Source organism: Ptychodera flava, chromosome 17, assembly GCF_041260155.1.
Source record: "Ptychodera flava strain L36383 chromosome 17, AS_Pfla_20210202, whole genome shotgun sequence".
In the NCBI taxonomy this organism is placed as follows: domain Eukaryota; kingdom Metazoa; phylum Hemichordata; class Enteropneusta; family Ptychoderidae; genus Ptychodera; species Ptychodera flava.
In genome coordinates this window covers 37,559,107-37,579,173 of record NC_091944.1, presented here as the reverse complement: position 1 = coordinate 37,579,173, position 20,067 = coordinate 37,559,107, and the positions used below count along the sequence as shown (strand labels likewise).

Sequence of the window (20,067 nt, the reverse complement as noted above, 5' to 3'; positions counted from 1 at the left end):
TTGAACCTTTGAAAGTCCCTTCATATAAATACAGTGAACATGATTTTATTGACTAAACCTGTTATGACATCACCATGCAAAGCAGGTGAAAATATGTTAAGGTTTTGGCTTAATACTACCTTTTAAGGGTGGGAAAGTGATAGCCCTGGAATTTACGAGTAAAAATTTTGGTTTATTTAGTAAGCCGGACAGTTTTCAATGCAAAAAAGTCTGATGATATTCATAAAATAGTTGGTTATAAGGAAAAAGCTATTCTCAGAACAAATTCACTATCCAGGCAAAGAGTGGTGCAGCATAACATGATTGAATTTATTTTAAATCACCAGCTGAATTATTTGTCGGTTTACAAAAACGTTGTTTAATGACTGTAAGAGAAAGAGCCTAGATCTCAGGAAGATAAGACACATTGTAACATGGCTATTGTAAGTAAAGCCATTCTGTTTAAATGACTAATCTATCATACTCATATGGTGTAATCTCAGTAGGAATTAATCAGTTATGTAGCAATATGTACATTGAATCAATTATTATTTGCCACAATCATTTGATGAAATGGTATTTGTCTTTTTAGAATGTGTATGACTCCCCATTTGTATACCTAACCTGAAGCTCCATAAGCTGTATCTTTTGGCTATTTTTTCAGAACTTTTGTTTTGTGGTTTCCCTACACTTTCTGCATGGAATCCCTTAACTGTAATTTAATGCCAAGTATTTAGCATATCAACACAACCTATATGAGTATAATCTACATTGTTATTGTTGAAATAGTATTCAAGTCCGGACTAGAATTCATTTGTAAACAATAAACAATGATCACTACACACACAAGCTGTGTTGACAAAAAGAATACTCGAAATTTCAGCATGACAAACGGATTAGGGTCAGACACAGTAGTTGATATACAGAAACAATACTGAAAAACTTGCCACACCTTACAGCTTATGTCCCTTTAAGATACAGGTACTGAATCACTAATCCAGCAAGCAATTTTTCTAGCATTAAGAAAATTTTTCAAATTCTCTCAAGAAGATGTGTCCTCAGTCAGTTACATTTATAACAATCCCCCTCTGCATGATGTAGTACTTACATACTCAGAGACAGACTCTCTTTCTCTCTCTCTCTCTCTCTCTCTCTCTCCCCCCTCCCCCAAGCAAACTTCCCCACAAAATTGTTCTGAAAGTTTTAAACTGGTGAATGATCTATTTCTTAATTTCTATAAGAATATGATGAGAGTTCTGTTACTTGCACTTGGAGAATTAGTATAGAAACTGAAATCTGGTAAAATCACAATTTTCTCCAGTAGCTAGATTTCCAATATTCTAGATAAAAGCTTATCTCTACATTCAAATACTGCACCAGGTATTACAAGTAGGTTAAATGTATAGTATATCTCTAGGACCAATTACATCAAATAGTATTGACAAGATACTGCATTCCTTGACTGCATGATCATACTATGTAACTGACTGGTAATTATCAAAGACATAAGTGACAATTGTAGAACAGGATGTGAAAGTATTTTGAAGTTCATAATCTCTATTGACTGGGTTCCAAGTTATCAGTATGTGTTTCTTATTTTCTATTGTGCAGTCATAATTGGATTTTAAATATGAAATCAATAACCTTCATCCTGGATTGAGATTAATAGATTAATTGTATTTTCCAAGATTCATGCGACTGAAGAAATGGAATAATTACCAGACAGGGAATAGTTGTCCAGACCTCAGCCAAGCAAATCTGCCAACCCGCAGCAATGCTTTCAAAACAGGTTTTTAAAGGTAGCATATTTGTGTCTCTCAATACTGGATGGTTCCTGTAATTATGTTATGTGGTTCTGTAAGCCACATTGTGTAAATATTATGGTAATGTGTGTCTGCTTTCATCAAAGCATTAGTGTATATCTTGAATAACCTGATAATTTTACAAGTACGTGTACATTAGTGATAGGAAGAAATTTCCCAATACTATGAATATTCTTGTGAAAATCTATAGCTGTAATCCAATGACTTCATTATCTGTCCAATAATGTAATGCCAGTATGAAAACTAAAGAAGAATCTCCTGATTCTATGTAATCATGTAATTGTTTTGAAAATCATGGGATAACTTACAAGATTCATCTAAATTCTGACTAGATTGACATTGTCACCAAAATAGCCTGCAATCAATGATGATATTTTATCAAAATACAATAAGATAAACAATGTGATATTTGACAACTCTGGATCAATTTTGTAATTTTCTAAAATTATTTGGAACCTCTACTTTGAAATAACTCATCCTTACACCAATTTAATGATAGATTGTACCGTGCCTGAAGTTGTTTCTGCAGCTGTCTGATTTTCCATTCAAATTATTTTGACCTGATCATCATAAGCAAAACTCTTCATTACAGAATAAGACACCCAGAATATGATCAGAAACACCAGAAAGGCAATGGGAAATGCAACCCTGGATACTTTGTCAATTTTGGTTGCTAAGGCCAAATAGTATTTGGCTTTCACCAATCTACATAAATTGTCTTTGTCAGACATTTTGTTTTCATCTCTATCTGTATCTTTTTGAGCAAATTGAATTCCTCCACAGTCCATATTGCCTTCATCTGCCTGATTGTATCTAGCATTTGTTGATCCAAGATCTGCCGTCTGAAAATATGGAGAGAATGTTTCTATTTTAATACATGGAAAGTGTGACAGCAGTCACAGTGTTTTTGTTAATTTCTTCTTCTGTGAATTCAGTGATGGCAAAAGTTCAGATTAATGATGCGGAACAACATTGAAATATTTTATGCTGTTTTGCCAGTATCGAGTCAGGAAAGATAAATTGCATTCCATCCTATTCCAGCATGAATTGATATTGACATGTGTTTAATGCGCAGACATCAGTTCAAATGAGATGAGCAGATAAACTAGAGAGGCATGTTCACTGAACTGAAACTGAAACTCATGAGAAATGATATAACAGAAGATATGGGAATTGTTTATTAGGTTCAGTCTATAGTAGAGAATATCTAAAGCAACATCTTGTATATTTGAACAACAGCAGTCAACTTCTTTTGACATAAGTCAGTATGGGCTTGTAGTTTTAATTAATATAGTTCCGCCATCTTTACTCTCCAGTGTTCAACTGGTATTGAATGAACCACCATGAAAAGTTTTTATTGTGTCTTCATAGTAAAAAGTTCAAGCATGAAATAAACCCTTAAAACTCAACTTCTTAAAAGAATGCTAAATCAATGAATGCCTTGCTAAATGGTAAAAACTGTAACATGAACCCCTATAGGTTGTCGAAATGGAAAACCTCCACAGCAAAATGTGTTACAAAATTTTCTGCAGCATTGCTGTTTTCATAAAAACATCATCTTTGACACAAAGAAAGTATGGAATCCTGGGAGAAAACTTTGCATGTTCAGTAAAACCTCTTCAAAAACATATGCGGTATATCTTGGAACACAAACTCATTCTGAACGCTCCCTTCAAAAGATGTGACAGTCCACTCCTCAGTTTTAAATCAAATAGCTGGATTGGCTTTCATTGTAATGGTCTCTTTCTAAGTCTAAAGAATGGTACTCTATGGCTAGGCCTTACTTTTACTGCTACAGTCAGACTTTTCATTCGATGGACTGCACCATCCAGTTAATAAGAAAATTACAAATATTACTGCTTATTTGAAGAATTCATCGTACTTGTATAAAAAGATAATAAAAAACACATAGTTTGTTTTTCCATCAAAATTAATAGAGTAATTTTTTTTTACTTTGGTCAGCATTTCTTATATCTGTTTGGATATCTATTCAAAGGAAAGATTTATGTTTTATGAACAAGGATTTTATTGCATTGAATAACAATCGTAAAATGAAATTTCTGTGGCTGTATGATGCATCAAGTTATACTTGGTGAATGATCAGACTATTGATGAATTATCCACCAGTTGAAAACAGAAATAATTAACAAGAACATAAAAGAAGACGTAAGATCTGCAATTTGCTGATTTTTATCTCAATTTTAACGTGAGTGAGATATTTGAGTCTTTGAAATATATAATACATGATAGTAAAATGCAGCGACTCAATCACCCCGTAAACTTTTTAAGAAATGGCGTTCTTTCCTGCACTTTGTTCTCCTTTTGTAGCATTGAAGTTGTGAAACCTAAAAACACAGCTTTTATCCTTGAAGGGCCCGGGGCTCATTTTGAAGCTCATGAAGTTTTTGTCAGCTTATTTTTCTGAAAATTTTGTTTTTCCCCATTGAGTTAAGACAGGGATAGTGGCCATTTCGAATTTCAAGACATATTGAGTATTGAATTTGTTTCTCAAGTACCAACATTTGCACGGTGACCACTGATTTTTATTCGTGATTTGGCAAGAGAATAGTGGAAAGTTTCCTTGAGGAAAGTTTGAGGAAAAGTTTAAGTCTTTCACTTGCAAGGCACATACTACCTTTATAGGATATCATGAATTTTATATGAATAACAATAAATATTAGTGGTGTGTGAAATATCAAATAATGTGACAAAAGAAGATGTAAAGAGAATTTTACCATTTTATGGCAGTTGTTGCCAGATGGAACACCAAGTGCTACTTCATTCTTGCTAAATCTGACACTCAGTGTGTAGAAATAATTGACCAGGGCAAATTCCAACAGGGCAGCGAACACAAAGAAGATGCAGGTAGAAAACCAAATATCCATTGCCTGTGCACAGATCCAAAAGGAATGACGTTTGACATATGGTAATAATGTTGGCATCAGAGACACAGACGGATACTCTGACAGAGTGGAATATATTACTTATAATGACTTATAAAAATATTTTTCAGCATTGCAATGGATAAAATGCATTATCTGGTAAACCTACTTTTACCAGGCATTGACATTTTTGATAAAGCCAGATGACATTCCAATCATCTTCATCCATACCGGCTACTGGCATTGTTTGTGTCGTGCACCATTATTTAAAACGTGTTTTCTGTCTACGATTTTCGAATGAGGATTGATAATGCAAAATAAAATTCATAAAGTTCAATCCTTTGCCGTCAGTTTAATTGAATGGAGAATGAATTTCTCGCGTAACAAGACAGTTTGGTGGTGGTGGATCAAATATGGTGGCCGATCAGCATTTAATACAATTTGTAATATCATAAGTGACAAAGTGATCCGTTTTTAATGTCAGATAGAGAAATACGGTGTAAGAAGCTTCCCAGAAGGCGAAAAAGAACAATTTGACGTAATGAAGGCTGAACTCACCGTGGCATAAGATAATGAAGGTACGGTGTAGCGGACAGATCCACTCTGTGTTACCAAAGTCAGTACAGATGTTATCTCCAAGGACGCTCTAGCGGGAGTAGCATCCACGTGTAACCAGAATGATATCCATGACGTAATCACCAAGAGAAGAGATGGCAAATATAGACCAATGATGTAAAATCCCAGAGAACGCTCCAGGACAAATTCAGCCAACAATGTCGAGAAGTTTCCTGTGAAGAAAATTATCCGTTATGAAATGATGCCATGGAACATATTCTGTCCCTGATTACTTAGAAAGCCTGTCTGGAATAACCCTAATCCTGCCAAGCTCGCAGAATCATGTTCAATACATAATTGTGCCGTAGGCATACAAAGCGAGTAATCCACACTGCTTTTTCACAGACTTCACTTGGTAGGGTGGCAGATGACTGCCCAGCAGGGGAAAAATTGAATGGTCCAGTCATTTGAAAGCATTAAAGTTATGTCAGTGACTGGAATTGATATTAAAATATAGATCAAGATAAGAATAAAAATCATACCAGTAATTGAAATCAGAAATCATTGATCAAAATTAGTTTCATATTGTAGATTGTCAATGCAACATAATAGCTCAAAAATAAAATAAACAAAATACTCAATATCGAATCTGTCCAAGGAAGATATGGGGACTACTGGTAACCAACCAAGAAATGACGTCACTATCAAGATATATGGACTTCCAGGGCTCGAAATTAACTTTTTTCCATGGTAGTCCACTTGGGCTACCATTCTCTGAAGTTGGTATTCCAATGACAATGATTGGTAGCCCATGCATATTTTAGTTTAGGGTTATTGTTTTTCATTACCCAGACAAGAAAAAGCAATTTTTCAAGATTCTGCCCATGAAGTGAATTTTCTAGTCATTTGATGTGAATACTTGCATGCCTAACACCAGAGGGAAACAGGTATAAAGCCCCAAAAATGTTTCTGGTCCTTGACATTCTTTTAATTCTGACTTGTAACTATGCTGGTTTGGCGCTATTGATGCAACAGTAATTGCCATTTATCACTGGCTGCATAATACTGCCGTTATCTTTTTAGCATTTTTGGACATGCAAACAGACTCATTGAAAGATAAATTTCTTTTAAAAAAGAAAAATTAATCTAAATTGATGTTTGGCAGGTATAGATATTAAGCTTACCATCTACGGCAAATGTAGACACAGAATAAATTTTGTACACTTTTGTCTTTATTTACTTTTCTGACGGGAGGTTGGTAGTACTCTATCGGCATACTTGTCGGCTTCTGCCAGTATATGACTATTGAAATTCCCGCACTTTAGGTACGGAAGGTAGTCAGCTGTTTATTATGGCACTTATCGCAAGCTGCCCGCTCAGAGTCATTCAATTTCACGGACCTTCGGTACGGCAGATTGTTAATCCTTTTTCGGGTAAAGCTTTCACTAACTGCCCGCTCAAGGTCATTCGAATCCACATTCTTTGGTACGGGAAATGTCGACCCTTTTCCGGGCACACCTGTGCCTGCTGCCGGTTGACACCGATTCCTATCTACGCGATTTTTGTACCGGAAATTTTCAACCTCTTTCCCGGCTACCATTCCCCGGCAGCCCATTGAATGTAGTTCTAATCGTCGCACTTTGAGTACGGGAAATTTGTCACGCCTTTAATAAGCACACCTGTCGTCTAATCACTGCCATCCGTCATTCAATACGCCATCCTCGTTAAATACGATTGTCTTGTTTACCGACGATGTACAGTCTTTTACCGGACAATCAGTTACCCGGGTCCGCCGCTGATCTGATAGCCTATCGTCAATTCCCGCCGCCCGACTTTCTAGTCCTCCGCAATTTTAGTGGTTGGTATTGCCAAACCCTTATCGAGCACATTCATCGCCAAATTCCCGATACTCGACAACATGCATCCGTTCTGTCAAGACTTGGTTTGACCACTCAGGAACAGTACGAGATTTTCTTAAGCTTCTATCAGCACGGCCGTCAACTGCCTGAGGGAAGATATTAAAATTCCAGTAGAATTGTGTCACTCCCACACATAAATAGGCATTTCTGCCATTGTATTGTTGGTGATTCATTGAGATGTAAATTTCGTTTAAAAAAGATAATTACTCTAAATTGATGTTTGGCAGGTATAGATATTTCCATCTGTGCAAATGGAGACGCAGAATAAAATTTGTACATTTTTGTTTTTATTTACTTTCCTGACGGGAGATTGGTAGTACTGCAGCGGCATACTTGTCGGCTTCTGCCTGTATATGACCATTGAAATTCCCGTATTTTAGTTACGGAAGATAGTCAGCTGTTTATTAGGGCACTACTCGCAAGCTGCCCGCTCAGAGTCATTCAATTTCACGGACCTTCGGTACGGCAGATTGTTAATCCTTTTTCGGGTAAAGCTTTCACTAACTGCCCGCTCAAGGTCATTCGAATCCACATTCTTTGGTACGGGAAATGTCGACCCTTTTCCGGGCACACCTGTGCCTGCTGCCGGTTGACACCGATTCCTATCTATGCGATTTTGTACGGGAAATTTCAACCTCTTTCCCGGCTACCAGTCCCGGCAGCCATTAATGTAGTTCTAATCGTCGCACTTTGAGTACGGGAAATTTGTCACGCCTTTAATAAGCACACCTGTCGTCTAATCACTGCCATCCCTCATTCAAACACCCGTACTTGAGGTACCGACGATTGTCAGTCTTTTACCGGACAATCAGTTACCCGGGTCCCGCCGCTGATCTGATAGCCTGTCGTCAATTCCCGCCGCCCGACTTTCTAGTCCTCGGCAATTTTAGTGGTCGGTATTGCCAAACCTTTAACGACCACATTCATCGCCAAATTCCCGATACTCGACAACATGCATCCGTTCTGTCAAGACTTGGTTTGACCACTCAGGAACAGTACGAGATTTTCTTAAGCTTCTATCAGCACGGCCGTCAACTGCCTGAGGGAAGATATAAAATCCCCGTAGAATTGTGCCACTTCCGCACATAAATATGCATTTCTGCCATTGAATTGTTGCTGACTCGTTGAAAGGTAAATTTCGTTTAATTAACAAAATTAATGTAAATAAATGTTTGGCAGGTAAAGATATTTCCATCTGTGGCAAATGAAGACGCAGAATAAAATTTGCACTTTTTTGTTTTATTTACTTGAGTGACGGGAGGTTGGTAGTACTGCAGCGGCATACTTGTCGGCTTCTGCCCGTATATGACTATTGAAATTCCCGCACTTTAGGTACGGAAGATAGTCAGCTGTTTATTAGGGCACGGTGGTGGAGGGACCGTGATTAGGGCATTAATCGCAAGCTGCCCGCTCAGAGTCATTCAATTTCACAGACATTAGGTACTGCAGATTGTTAATCCTTTTTCGGGTAAAACTTTCATAACTGCCCGCTGAAGGCCATTCCAATCCAAATTCTTTGGTACGGGAAATGTCGACCCTTTTCCGAGTACACCCGTGGTCTGCTGCCGGTCGACACCGATTCCAATCTACGCGATTTTTGTACGGGGAATTTTCAACCTCTGTCCCGGCATACCTGTCCCCGGCAGCCACTTGGATGTAGTTCTAATCGTCGCACTTTGAGTACGGGAAATTTGTCACCCCTTTAATAAGCACACCTGTCGTCTAATCACTGCCATCCCTCATTCAAACACCCGTACTTGAGGTACCGACGATTGTCAGTCTTTTACCGGACAATCAGTTACCCGGGTCCCGCCGCTGATCTGATAGCCTATCGTCAATTCCCGCCGCCCGACTTTCTAGTCCTCCGCAATTTTAGTGGTCGGTATTGTCAAACCTTTAATGACCACATTCATCGCAAAATTCCCGATACTCGACAACATGCATCCGTTCTGTCAAGACTTGGTTTGACCACTCAGGAGCAGTACGAGACTTTCTTAAGCTTCTATCAGCACGGCCGTCAACTGCCTGAGGGAAGATATAAAATCCCCGTAGAATTGTGCCACTTCCGCACATAAATATGCATTTCTGCCATTGAATTGTTGCTGACTCGTTGAAAGGTAAATTTCGTTTAATTAACAAAATTAATGTAAATAAATGTTTGGCAGGTAAAGATATTTCCATCTGTGGCAAATGAAGACGCAGAATAAAATGTGTGCATTTTTGTCTTAAGGCCTATTTACTTTTCTGACGGGAGGTTGGTAGTACTGAGCGGCATACTTGTCGGCTTCTGCCCGTTTATGACCATTGAAATTCCCACACTTTAAGTACGGAAGACAGTCAGCCGTTCATTGGGGCACGTATCCGAAAGCTTCCCGCTCAGAGTCATTCAATTTAACGGACCTTAGGGACGGCAGATTGCTTAGGGCCTATCCTTTTTCGGGTAAAGCTTATGCTAGCTACCCGTTGAAGGCCATTCCAATCCATATTCTTTGGTACGGGAAATGTCAACCCTTTTTCGGTCACACCAGTGGTCTGCTGCCGGTTGACACCGATTCCAATCTACGCGATTTTTGTACGGGAAATTGTCAATCACTTTCCCGGCATACCTGTTCCCGGCAGCCCATTTTATGCAGTTCTACTCGTCGCACTTCGCGAAATTTGTCGCCCCTTTAGTTAGCACACCTATCGTCCAATCACCGCCATTCCACATGGTTCCCAGACACTTCGCACCAAAACCACTTCGCACCATACCATCTCGTCCCATACCATTTCGCACCAAAACCACTTCGCACCAAAACAACCTCGTACCAAAACCACTTCGCCCCAAAAGTCATGTCCCCAAACCACTTTGCCCGAAACTTATCGCTAACTGCTAAAGCTGAAAAATAACCACCTTTCTGTCATCCTGGGACTGAAATCTTGAAAGTGTACGCATTTCGCGAAATTGACATCGTGCAATTCCGCGCAAGGCACCTGAGTTGTAGCATTTGCGTGTTTCTATTTTCTTATTCTATCGTTTATGGTTTCATGCAACAATAAATGGTTCGTGATAGCCAAAATGTCCTAAAACACATTAATGCTTCCAAGTTGCAGGTAAAAACAACCTTGTGATACGTCGTAACATCGTTGTTTCAGGACGAGTTGACGGTACTATACTTGGGCGAAGTGGTTTTAGTACGATGTGGTACTTGGGGCGAAGTGGGGTTGGGCGAAGTAGTACTTGGGACGAGGTGGTTTTGGTACGAAATGGTTTTGGGACGAAGTTGTGTGGGGCGAACTGGTTTTGGTGCGAAGTGTCTGGACCCCTTCCACATTCAAATACCCGTACTTGTGGTACCGACGATTGTCAGTCTTTTAGCGGACAATCAGTTACCCGGGTCCCGCCGCTAGCTGACATCCTTGTTCACGCCCTTTTGTCCCGAAAATTGTCAGCTCTTTACCGGATACACCTGTCGCAAATTCCCGCCGCCCGACTTTCTAGTCCTCGGCAATTTTGGTGGTGGTATTGCCAAACCCTTATCGAGCACATTCGTCGCCTAATTCCCCATACACGACGATATAGGCTTACATCCGTTCTGCCAAGACTTGGTTTGAACACTAATGGAACAGCACGGCCGTCAATTGCCTGAGGGAAGCGAAAAAATCCCCGTAGAACTGTGCCACAAACCGTTTATAAAAAAGATAATTACTCTAAATTGATGTTTTGCAGGTATAGATATTTCCATCTGCGGCAAATGTAGACGCAGAATAAAATTTGTACATTTTTGTCTTTATTTACTTGACTGACGGGAGATTGGTAGTACTGCAGCGGCATACTTGTCGGCTTCTGCACGTATATGACCATTGAAATTCCCGTATTTTAGTTACGGAAGATAGTCAGCTGTTCATTGGAACACTTATCGCAAGCTGCCCGCTCAGAGTCATTCAATTTCACGGACCTTAGGGACGCAGATTGCTTATCCTTTTTCGGGTAAAGCTTTCGCTAACTACCCCTTGAAGGCCATTCCAATCCATATTCTTTGGTACGGGAAACGTCGACCCTTTTCCGGGCACACCGATTCAAATCTACCCGATTTTTATACGGGCAATTTTCAACCTTTTCCCGGCATACCTGTCCCCGGCAGCCCATTGAATATAGTTCCAATTGTCGCACTTTAAGTACAGGAAATTTGTCGCCTCTTTAATTAACTAGCACACCTGTTGTCCAATCAACGCCATCAAACATTCATATACCCGTACTTGCGGTACAGACGTTTGTCAGTCTTTGACCGGACAATTAGTTACCCGGGTCCCGTCGCTGACATCCTTATTCACGCTCTTTATGTCTGGAAAATTGTCAACTCTTTATCGGATACACCTGTCGCAAATTCCCGCCGCCCGACTTTCTAGTCCTCCGCAATTTTAGTGGTTGGTATTGCCAAACCCTTATCGAGAAAGGGGAATTTTCAACCTCTGTCCCGGCATACCTGTCCCCGGCAGCCACTTGGATGTAGTTCTAATCGTCGCACTTTGAGTACGGGAAATTTGTCACCCCTTTAATTAGCACACCTGTCGTCAGATCACCGCCATCCGATTTTCAAAAATCCGTACTTGTGATACCGAAGATTGTCAGTCTTTTACCCGACAATCAGTTACCCGGGTCCCGCCGCCGCTACGTCCAGAAAATTGTCAGCTCTTTATCGGATACACCTGTCTCAAATTCCCGCCCTCCGACTTTCTAGTCCTCCGCAATTTTAGTGGTCGGTATTGCCAAACCTTAATCTAGCACATTCGTCGCCTAATTCCCGATAGTCGACAACATGCATCCGTTCTGTCAAGACTTGGTGTTGACCACTCAGGAACAGTACGAGACTTTCTTAAGCTTCTATCAGCACGGCCGTCAACTGCCTGAGGGAAGATATTAAAATTCCAGTAGAATTGTGTCACTCCCACACATAAATAGGCATTTCTGCCATTTAATCCATATCCTTTAGTACGGAAAATATCAACCCTTTTTCAGACAGGGATCCAGACACTTCGCACCAAAACCACTTCGCCGCACACAACTTTGTCCCAAAACCAAAACCACCTCGTCCCAACACCACCTCGTCCCAAGTACTACTTTGTCCCACGCCACTTCGCTCCTAGTTCCACCTCGTACTAAAAACCACTTTGCCCCATAATAAATACTACCAACTCATCCTGAAACAACAATCGATGTACCACAGCGTTGCTTTTACCCGCAAGTTTGAAGCATTACACAGTGTCAGGACATTTTTGCCACCATGAACCACTTATTCCTGCACAAAACCACAAACGGCAGAATTAGAAAAAAAAGACACACGCAAATTACAATGCTACAACTAAGGTGCTTTGCGGGGAATAATGCAATGAACACGATTGGAACTAATTTGGGATAATTGGATTTTCATATTTTTCAAATTTCTCCAAAATGGTGGGTGCCCTATAGCTTAATGTCTCAATAGTACAAATTACTCACAAAAACAAGTGTGTAACGTAAAAAGAAAAGCAGATATTTTAAGATTTTAAAGACATTAGTTCACCATCCAATTATCCCAAATTGGTTCCAATCGTGTTAATGCCATTTTCTCGAAATGTGTACACTTCCAAAAGTTTTGTCCTGGGATGATGGAAAGATGATGAAAACTTCGATGGTTACTTTCATCTTTACTGGTTGGAGATAGTTTCAACGATCAAGAATGACGTCACTATCAAGATATATGGACTTCTGGTAACCAACCAAGAAATGAGGTCATTATCAAGATATATGGACTTCTGATAACCAACAAAGAAATGATGTCATTATCAAGATATATGGACTTCTGGCAAACAACCAAGAAATGATGTCGCTATCAAGAAATTCTTACTTATTAAACCCTAATATCCGATCAGATTAAAAAAAACTTCATGTTGACTAAAACATTCGAAAAAATGATACCTGGGCGCACACTCTTCTTGATTATTTCCAATATACGTATGTTATTTTCGTCATGACACTTAATGAAAAAAAGCGTTGATGCACGAAATGAGATGTGCAGTCTAATATCAGAATAATGGTGGCTAATACATGAATTACAAGTGTCGGTATTGCTATTTGACATTCTGTCGTGTGAGTAATTGTCACTTGTCAGACAAAGTTGACAAGCGATATAATAAAACATTAAAAAAACTATTTCAAGAATAAAAAAACTACGTTGATGTGGAATTAACGATGGTAAAATTATGTTATTACCTCTTGAAAATGAACATTATCAGGTTTTACTTTTATGAAATTGAACGAATTCTCTTCAAAAATGTCAATTTATTTGTCCCAGCTAATGTAAAAATGAAGCTTTGTATAAATGACAGCGGACAGTGACGGTTCAGAAAAATGGTTGACATATATCTCAGGAAGTCTCCAATTATTTCATGAACAAACGTGACAATATATTTAATCCACTCAGAACGAACTGAGACAAGAATAAGTATCATATCTTAGTCCTTTCAAAACTTTCCTGGGCAAGATAATTTTAGTTTTATGCACGCTGAGAACAAGCAGGGCGACTGATAAATTAGGGATCACGGAGCAATCACAAAATGGAGGCATAAAACCCTCCCGTTGTTTTCTGTAGAAACGTATGTGGATGTAATCATCTTCCCCTCTACCGTCTGTGATGTAATTCAGCATTGGCTATTCGTTTGCACAGTTATTGACTTCCTTGCTGCCTTACGCTGCTCATACTGTATAGACATAACATGTTACACCTCTGGTAATATTTGTCTATGTTGCAGAATTTGATTAATATTTCATTATTCGCAAACTGTACTGCATTTCTACAGAATAAACAAAACACTGATCACTTTGGCACGGATGTGAAGAATTGAAGTAAATATTTACAGTCCAATTGGACCATAAAGTGTTTGTGCAGAAAAAAAAGCTTTTTGAAGTATTTTTTCTCGTGTAATGCTTTTGTATCGATGACTTGTGTAAAACTTTATAAATATGAACGATGAAAGCTATTTGACGAATGACACAAATCACTCTAACTTCTGAGAGGTTATACAACTTATCTTATGGACAATATGGAGAACGTATTGCTGTATAGATGAGATCGTTGGTACATATTCAGTCGATCTGTCCACTTACCGAGAGGGCTGACGTGAAATTCGACTCGAGTGTTTACGTCTATTAATGAAAACTGGGGAATTATTATATTCGGGTCTGACATTACAGGATCAACAGATCTCCATGACAAAATCACGTGATCATTGTTGTACGCATCTGGAAATAAATGTGATAATTATGGTAATTAATAATGCCGTGACTGTTTTCAGTCAAGCCCGCCGTCAAGTTAGTATGATTCATAATGACAAATATTTGCAAGTGATATACTCTATGGAACTTGATTAGAAATTTGACATATACTGTTCTAACACAGAAAAATTACTTTTTGATGACATCTGAAATAATTGTGATTATGATAGATTATTTCACTGCAGATGACAGCCAAACCCTATCAGTTGGCATTGTTTGGTCACATAACTTTTCAACACTGAGATACCTATGCCATTGATAGACAGCAAATATCAGCTTGAATACATCTGTTGCACTTTGCCGCCATTGCTACCTTTGTTGAATCTTAAACACACAAGTTAAACCTGCTGTGATAGTTTATTTGTTCAGCAGTTCAGGTTGTTTTTAGACTTTACTCAAGAATATCATGTAAAAACAACTAGACATTCTAAACCACATACTGAGAATCAGAGTTGATCTGCTCCACAGACGATATCATGACTAACTTTCGGGTCATTGCATCGCCCAAAAAGTATTCAAGAATATATAACTGTTCAGTATTTATCAATTGCTTTCCAGTTGGATGAAAATATCTCAGCGTGACTGTACGACAAGACGACCTGTACACTTACAGCTTCGTATGCCGAGTGGACACTTCTGAAGATCCAGCGGAAAAAGCTGTAACCCCATGTGACAGCTCAACGTTAGAGTCAATCTAAACGTAAAAAATAGGAATTTCGTAAATTAACGTAATGATTCACGATAACTCAAATTCCTTCTGAATAAATAATTGAGAGAGAGAGAGAGAGAGAGAGAGAGAGAGAGAGAGAGAGAGAGAGAGAGAGAGAGAGAGAGACTTCAAACCTTGTAGAGTAAGTTATGTTGCCGCTTGAATCCAAGACAAGAGCGATATTTTCTGACAGGACATTGTGAAGAGCTCCCTTCTTCTCATTGAAGAAATAAATATCAGGCAACCAGAACTTTTTTATGGATTCCACGGTTTGAAAAACTAATACACTAGCGTTGTGTGTTAGCCTGTTATCATTCCATTGGACGTAAAGATCAACGTTCACTGAGTAGTCCTGAAGAAAAAACAAATGGAAAAAGTCGTGATGGAAAAATAATCACAGAAAATTAAGTTCATTTATCTTGATTTCCTCCCTATGTCCATAATATCCCTGCGATAAACAGATTCAATATATGTCATTACATTGCCCTAAAAATCAAATGCATGTTATAAATGATATATTAACAATCCAGTTTTGAAGTTGAATTGTAGCAGTCATTGAATAAGTTCATTGCAGCCGCGATTTGACATTTCCAGTATCTTGAATGGCTATGTATATATTTTGAAATTGAAGTATACGCCATTTTAGGTTTCTTTGGTAATTCTTTCAATGACTAGATAATAAGTCGACTTACCATAGCTATTGCCGATACTGATCCGAAACTGTCAATAGCAAGGAAGCACGTAACACTAACTTGTTTTCCTTTGACAAAAAAAAACCAAGTGAACTAAAATGTGTTACAAATAAAGGATGAGATATAATTCAACATAATCTGCAAGTTTTGTAAACTTTCTGGTATAATAATCGTGATGGTACCGACACAAAGCACGACCAAAAAGCTATGATATTTGTAGAATGTAGTTGATATTCAAAGCATTACACCGATCTACATAAGTTCGACGTTAAATGTGGAAAATGAAGAACATCAATGCAACATTTTCATACGAAAGAGTGTCTAGATATTCAAAACGTTTGTGTAAATTCATACCGTGTAAATGAGGCCGGAATGTGCTGATGTCATCGTTTTTAAACTTGTTCATTATTTGAGTATGTGCATCTTGGACTTCGCTGACACCGTCGCTGTTATCATCATGAGTTAATGTCATCGCATCTTTCCAGTGTACCAACATACTGGCAGGGAATTCGAAGAGAAATATCTTGGATTTTTATGTGCGGTTTTAACATTTACAGGTATACTCGAAGTCATAGCTCCTGGTCATTGTTTTTTTATATAACCTCAGTCGGGTTTTGCTCAATATTGAAGGAGATGTATCAACATTGGTTCAAATAAAAACGATAATTTATCATGTTTACCGTATGTTTGTAGAAATTGCTAGCACTGGTGCTTTTTACGTCATGTGAATTCCATCACGTGGACGTTCATATCAGCGAAGTAGTTATAGTGATTTGGAATTACATGGAAACTACATAGAAGCTATGATTACGAATGTTAGCACAGGATATGGGACAATGTTGAAGGGGGAGGTGCTTTTCTTTTATGTGCGCATTCCAAGCGTTCCAACAATGACAGGCTGTCATTATTTAAAGCTGGAAAGTATTATGATGCTGCGGTAAAATAAAGGACAGGTTCAGAATAAGACGTAGTGACTGGCCTGTCCCTGAACAGTCTATCTTTGTATTGTTTTACAACTTGCCAATCCTCTGTATTTTGTCAATGTTGAAGACGTTCTCATGACCGTATCTGTGTTGCTACGAACACTCTGTTAAGAGTGTTTTTCATAGGTTACAATCTCACATTTTCCAAGAAAAGCCATTGTTTAGTGAAAAGACATCCAGTAAGAATGGAAGACAATAAATCTATTTACGATTACTTTATTTTCGAATACAACAATAGTCATTTAGTGTTTTTAACGTTTTCAGATTTCAATATTTTTCCATTATCATATTTTTCGCAGCAGGAGACTATCAGAGAATTCTCCAAATATCCATATGATTTAAATTCCTTTTGCAGTTATCCTTTTGCAAATATTCGTCCTTGTGCATGGTTTGAACTGCCTCGCAAAACATTTATTGATTTAGTTTACATTTTCTAACATTTGTCTTAATTAGTCCAAATGCTCGTCTTGACTTTTAATATGTATGTCCTAACTCGTTATGACGGTATTGTGAGAGATATTGTCATGATAAAGTGCAGAAACACAAGGTTACTTAACCAGGAAATTATTCTGAAGGCGTCGTGCTGTAACATTTGTATACGGTCCTTGCCACAGGGACTTCTGTTTATACGCTATAGGCCATCTGTATTCACACACGCCGTCATGCTTGTCCAGATATGTGACATTTGATAATCATGGTTGTCTCATGGGACAAAAGAGACACTAAAGGGATCATTCTGCCTATCATACAAATTATTGACCAGTCTTCACCGATATCATAGAACTCTAGGTTATCCTGATGAATAAAACTTGCAGTACGGTGTAAGGCGATATGCCAATTATTGATTGGTTTATTTTTGAAAACGCGCCTCAAAATGAACGATTTTAAACGTTCGCTTAAACTTGCCCCAAAGAAACCTTAAACCATTCTTTTCCATACTTAAGGACAAAAGTTGAAGTTTCGTATTAGAGAAACAAATAGCCTAAAATTTACTGACATTTGAAATTCAAAGTGGCCGCTACACCTATGTTTACTGTATGGAAAAAAAATAAATTGCGATTATTTTCATGTACAAAAGCAAGACGATGAAAACTTTCTTCTACCATCTTCAAAATGAGTCGGTCACCTAAAGCAGCAAATCGTCAAAATTTGAGAGTAGTCCAAATATATGTCCTGAGACGCATTCTAAATAAATGCGTAAAAGTACTGACCTGAACTAAGTACTGACCTGAACTAGGTATTTCTTGACGCATGAAATGAAAACATTGTTGATATATATGTTTTAATACCGATAACAAAGAAAAAGTAAATTGTGTTTGAATGTGTTGATACTTCAGTCACACAATTTTATGTGTAGGCCCTATGTAGAAATGATTTTTTCTCAGTGCGGCACGGGTTTTCTGCTTATGTATGTATGTATGTATGTATGTATGTATGTATGTATGTATGTATGTATGTATCTATGTATCTATGTATCTATGTATCTATGTACGTATCTATGTATGTATGTATGTATGTATGTATGTATGTATGTATGTATGTATGTATGTATGTATGTATGTATGTATGTATGTATGTATGTATGTATGTATGTATGTATGTATGTATGTTTGTATGTATGTATGTATGTATGTATGTATGTATGTATGTATGTATGTATGTATGTATGTATGTATGTATGTATGTATGTATGTATGTATGTATGTATGTACATAGTTCTTTACCCCTCAGGCTACAAGCTGCAGATTATTACGGCATAGGAATTTGGTGATCTTACAGTTCTAAGGATAATTCGATGTTCAAATTGCTATCGCCAAGAGCGTATCGATGATGAATTGCCTGAACGTCGAACGATTTATTTCCGTCAGTTGGGAAATCGTCATTTCGTAACTAACACCATTCAAGTTATCTTGTTCTTATTTCGTTGAAAGCAGAAGGACTGTCCATGGTGGTTCATATCACACAATTTTTGCTGAGCAGATCCTGCTGGACAAGACAGCTTTTCGTGATATTAAATGTGACTTTCATGTTCCTTAATGGTTCAACAACAATATCTTACCATCTGTTTAAGAATTTAGAAATTGAGTTTGCCTACTTCTACCTCCAGAAGATTGAAATCCGAAATTTCAAATGAGAACCTTTCAATTGAAAACTGCCAATCATGCAAATGACAGATTTAAAACCTCCGTTAGTGAGTGAGTGAGTCAGCGAATAGACAGAAACATTAAACAAACAATATTTGAAGAACTGTTTGGTGTTTGTAAAGAGGTGCTACCTTTACTATTTATTTGCCCTGACTAAAAGATTAAATCTCCCAGAGGGCTTTAAATAACAACGATGCTGAATTCTTTTAAAAGGCCCATCAATATGTCTGCTGTCATTTTAAAAATGGCTTGAATTACACCACTCCTACGTCATTATATCAATGAAAACGTTGTCATCTTGTAGAGTGCGTTGTTTTGTCTTCTGTAGCGGATTAGTTTCAAACAAAGCAGCTTTTATAAATCATCTTTTCAACGGTGCATTCTGTTCTTCGACACTATGTTTGCACTCAGACGTCTCAGAGGTTGTAGGATGAGAACACATCACACGACCAGAATGTTTTGATGACATTGCTGATTTACAAAGAACACATCACACAAACAGAATGTTAGATTTGATGACATTGCTGATTTACAAAGAACACATTTGCTACTTACCCCACAATTATAATCATAAAGATGAAATAATTGTTGAACATGCTGGAACGCAAATTGAAGCACAGCGTCAGCCTTGATGAGTTGTTGTCTTGCCACTACAGCGACACACAAATAAAGCGTGGAATTCATCACGGATAATAACTATGTTGATGATCATTTCATATTCAGGGATGATTAGCTGTGACCAATTATTCCTCACTTTACTGTGTGCACTCGTCCCTTCATTCGACTGAGAGATGCATTAAATAAATGAATAGACAGCATCAATTATTCAGACGGCCGTCCATTTATCCTTGCAATTCCTCAGTCAATAAAACATGCTTTGCCGAATTCCTAGACATTGCTTACTAAACACATGTCATGGCATTTTAGATTAAAAATACTTATATGAATAAAGCAGATCTGTTATACTATTTTCACAAAATAGTAATTTTTGTAAAAAAACAAACAAACAAACATGCATACAAATAGTTTTTGTATGACAGCGCAAATCTACTAGAAATTAGTCGACATGCCATGGATCGTACTAGGG

General features: G+C 38.0%; 1 protein-coding gene across 1 annotated transcript; it reads right to left on the bottom strand.

The window, feature by feature from the left end:
- Window positions 1-288: 288 nt before the first annotated feature.
- LOC139116265 (glycine receptor subunit alphaZ1-like) lies at window positions 289-19,758 on the bottom strand. Its single transcript, XM_070678857.1, has 9 exons — window positions 19,536-19,758; window positions 16,208-16,350; window positions 15,854-15,921; window positions 15,296-15,513; window positions 15,064-15,146; window positions 14,285-14,419; window positions 5,243-5,472; window positions 4,538-4,690; window positions 289-2,644 (listed from the first exon to the last, which is right to left on the bottom strand). Exons 1-9 carry the CDS (start codon window positions 19,574-19,576, stop codon window positions 2,348-2,350), a joined length of 1,368 nt encoding a protein of 455 aa, XP_070534958.1. The 5' UTR covers window positions 19,577-19,758; the 3' UTR covers window positions 289-2,347.
- Between the last annotated feature and the right edge of the window lie 309 nt (window positions 19,759-20,067).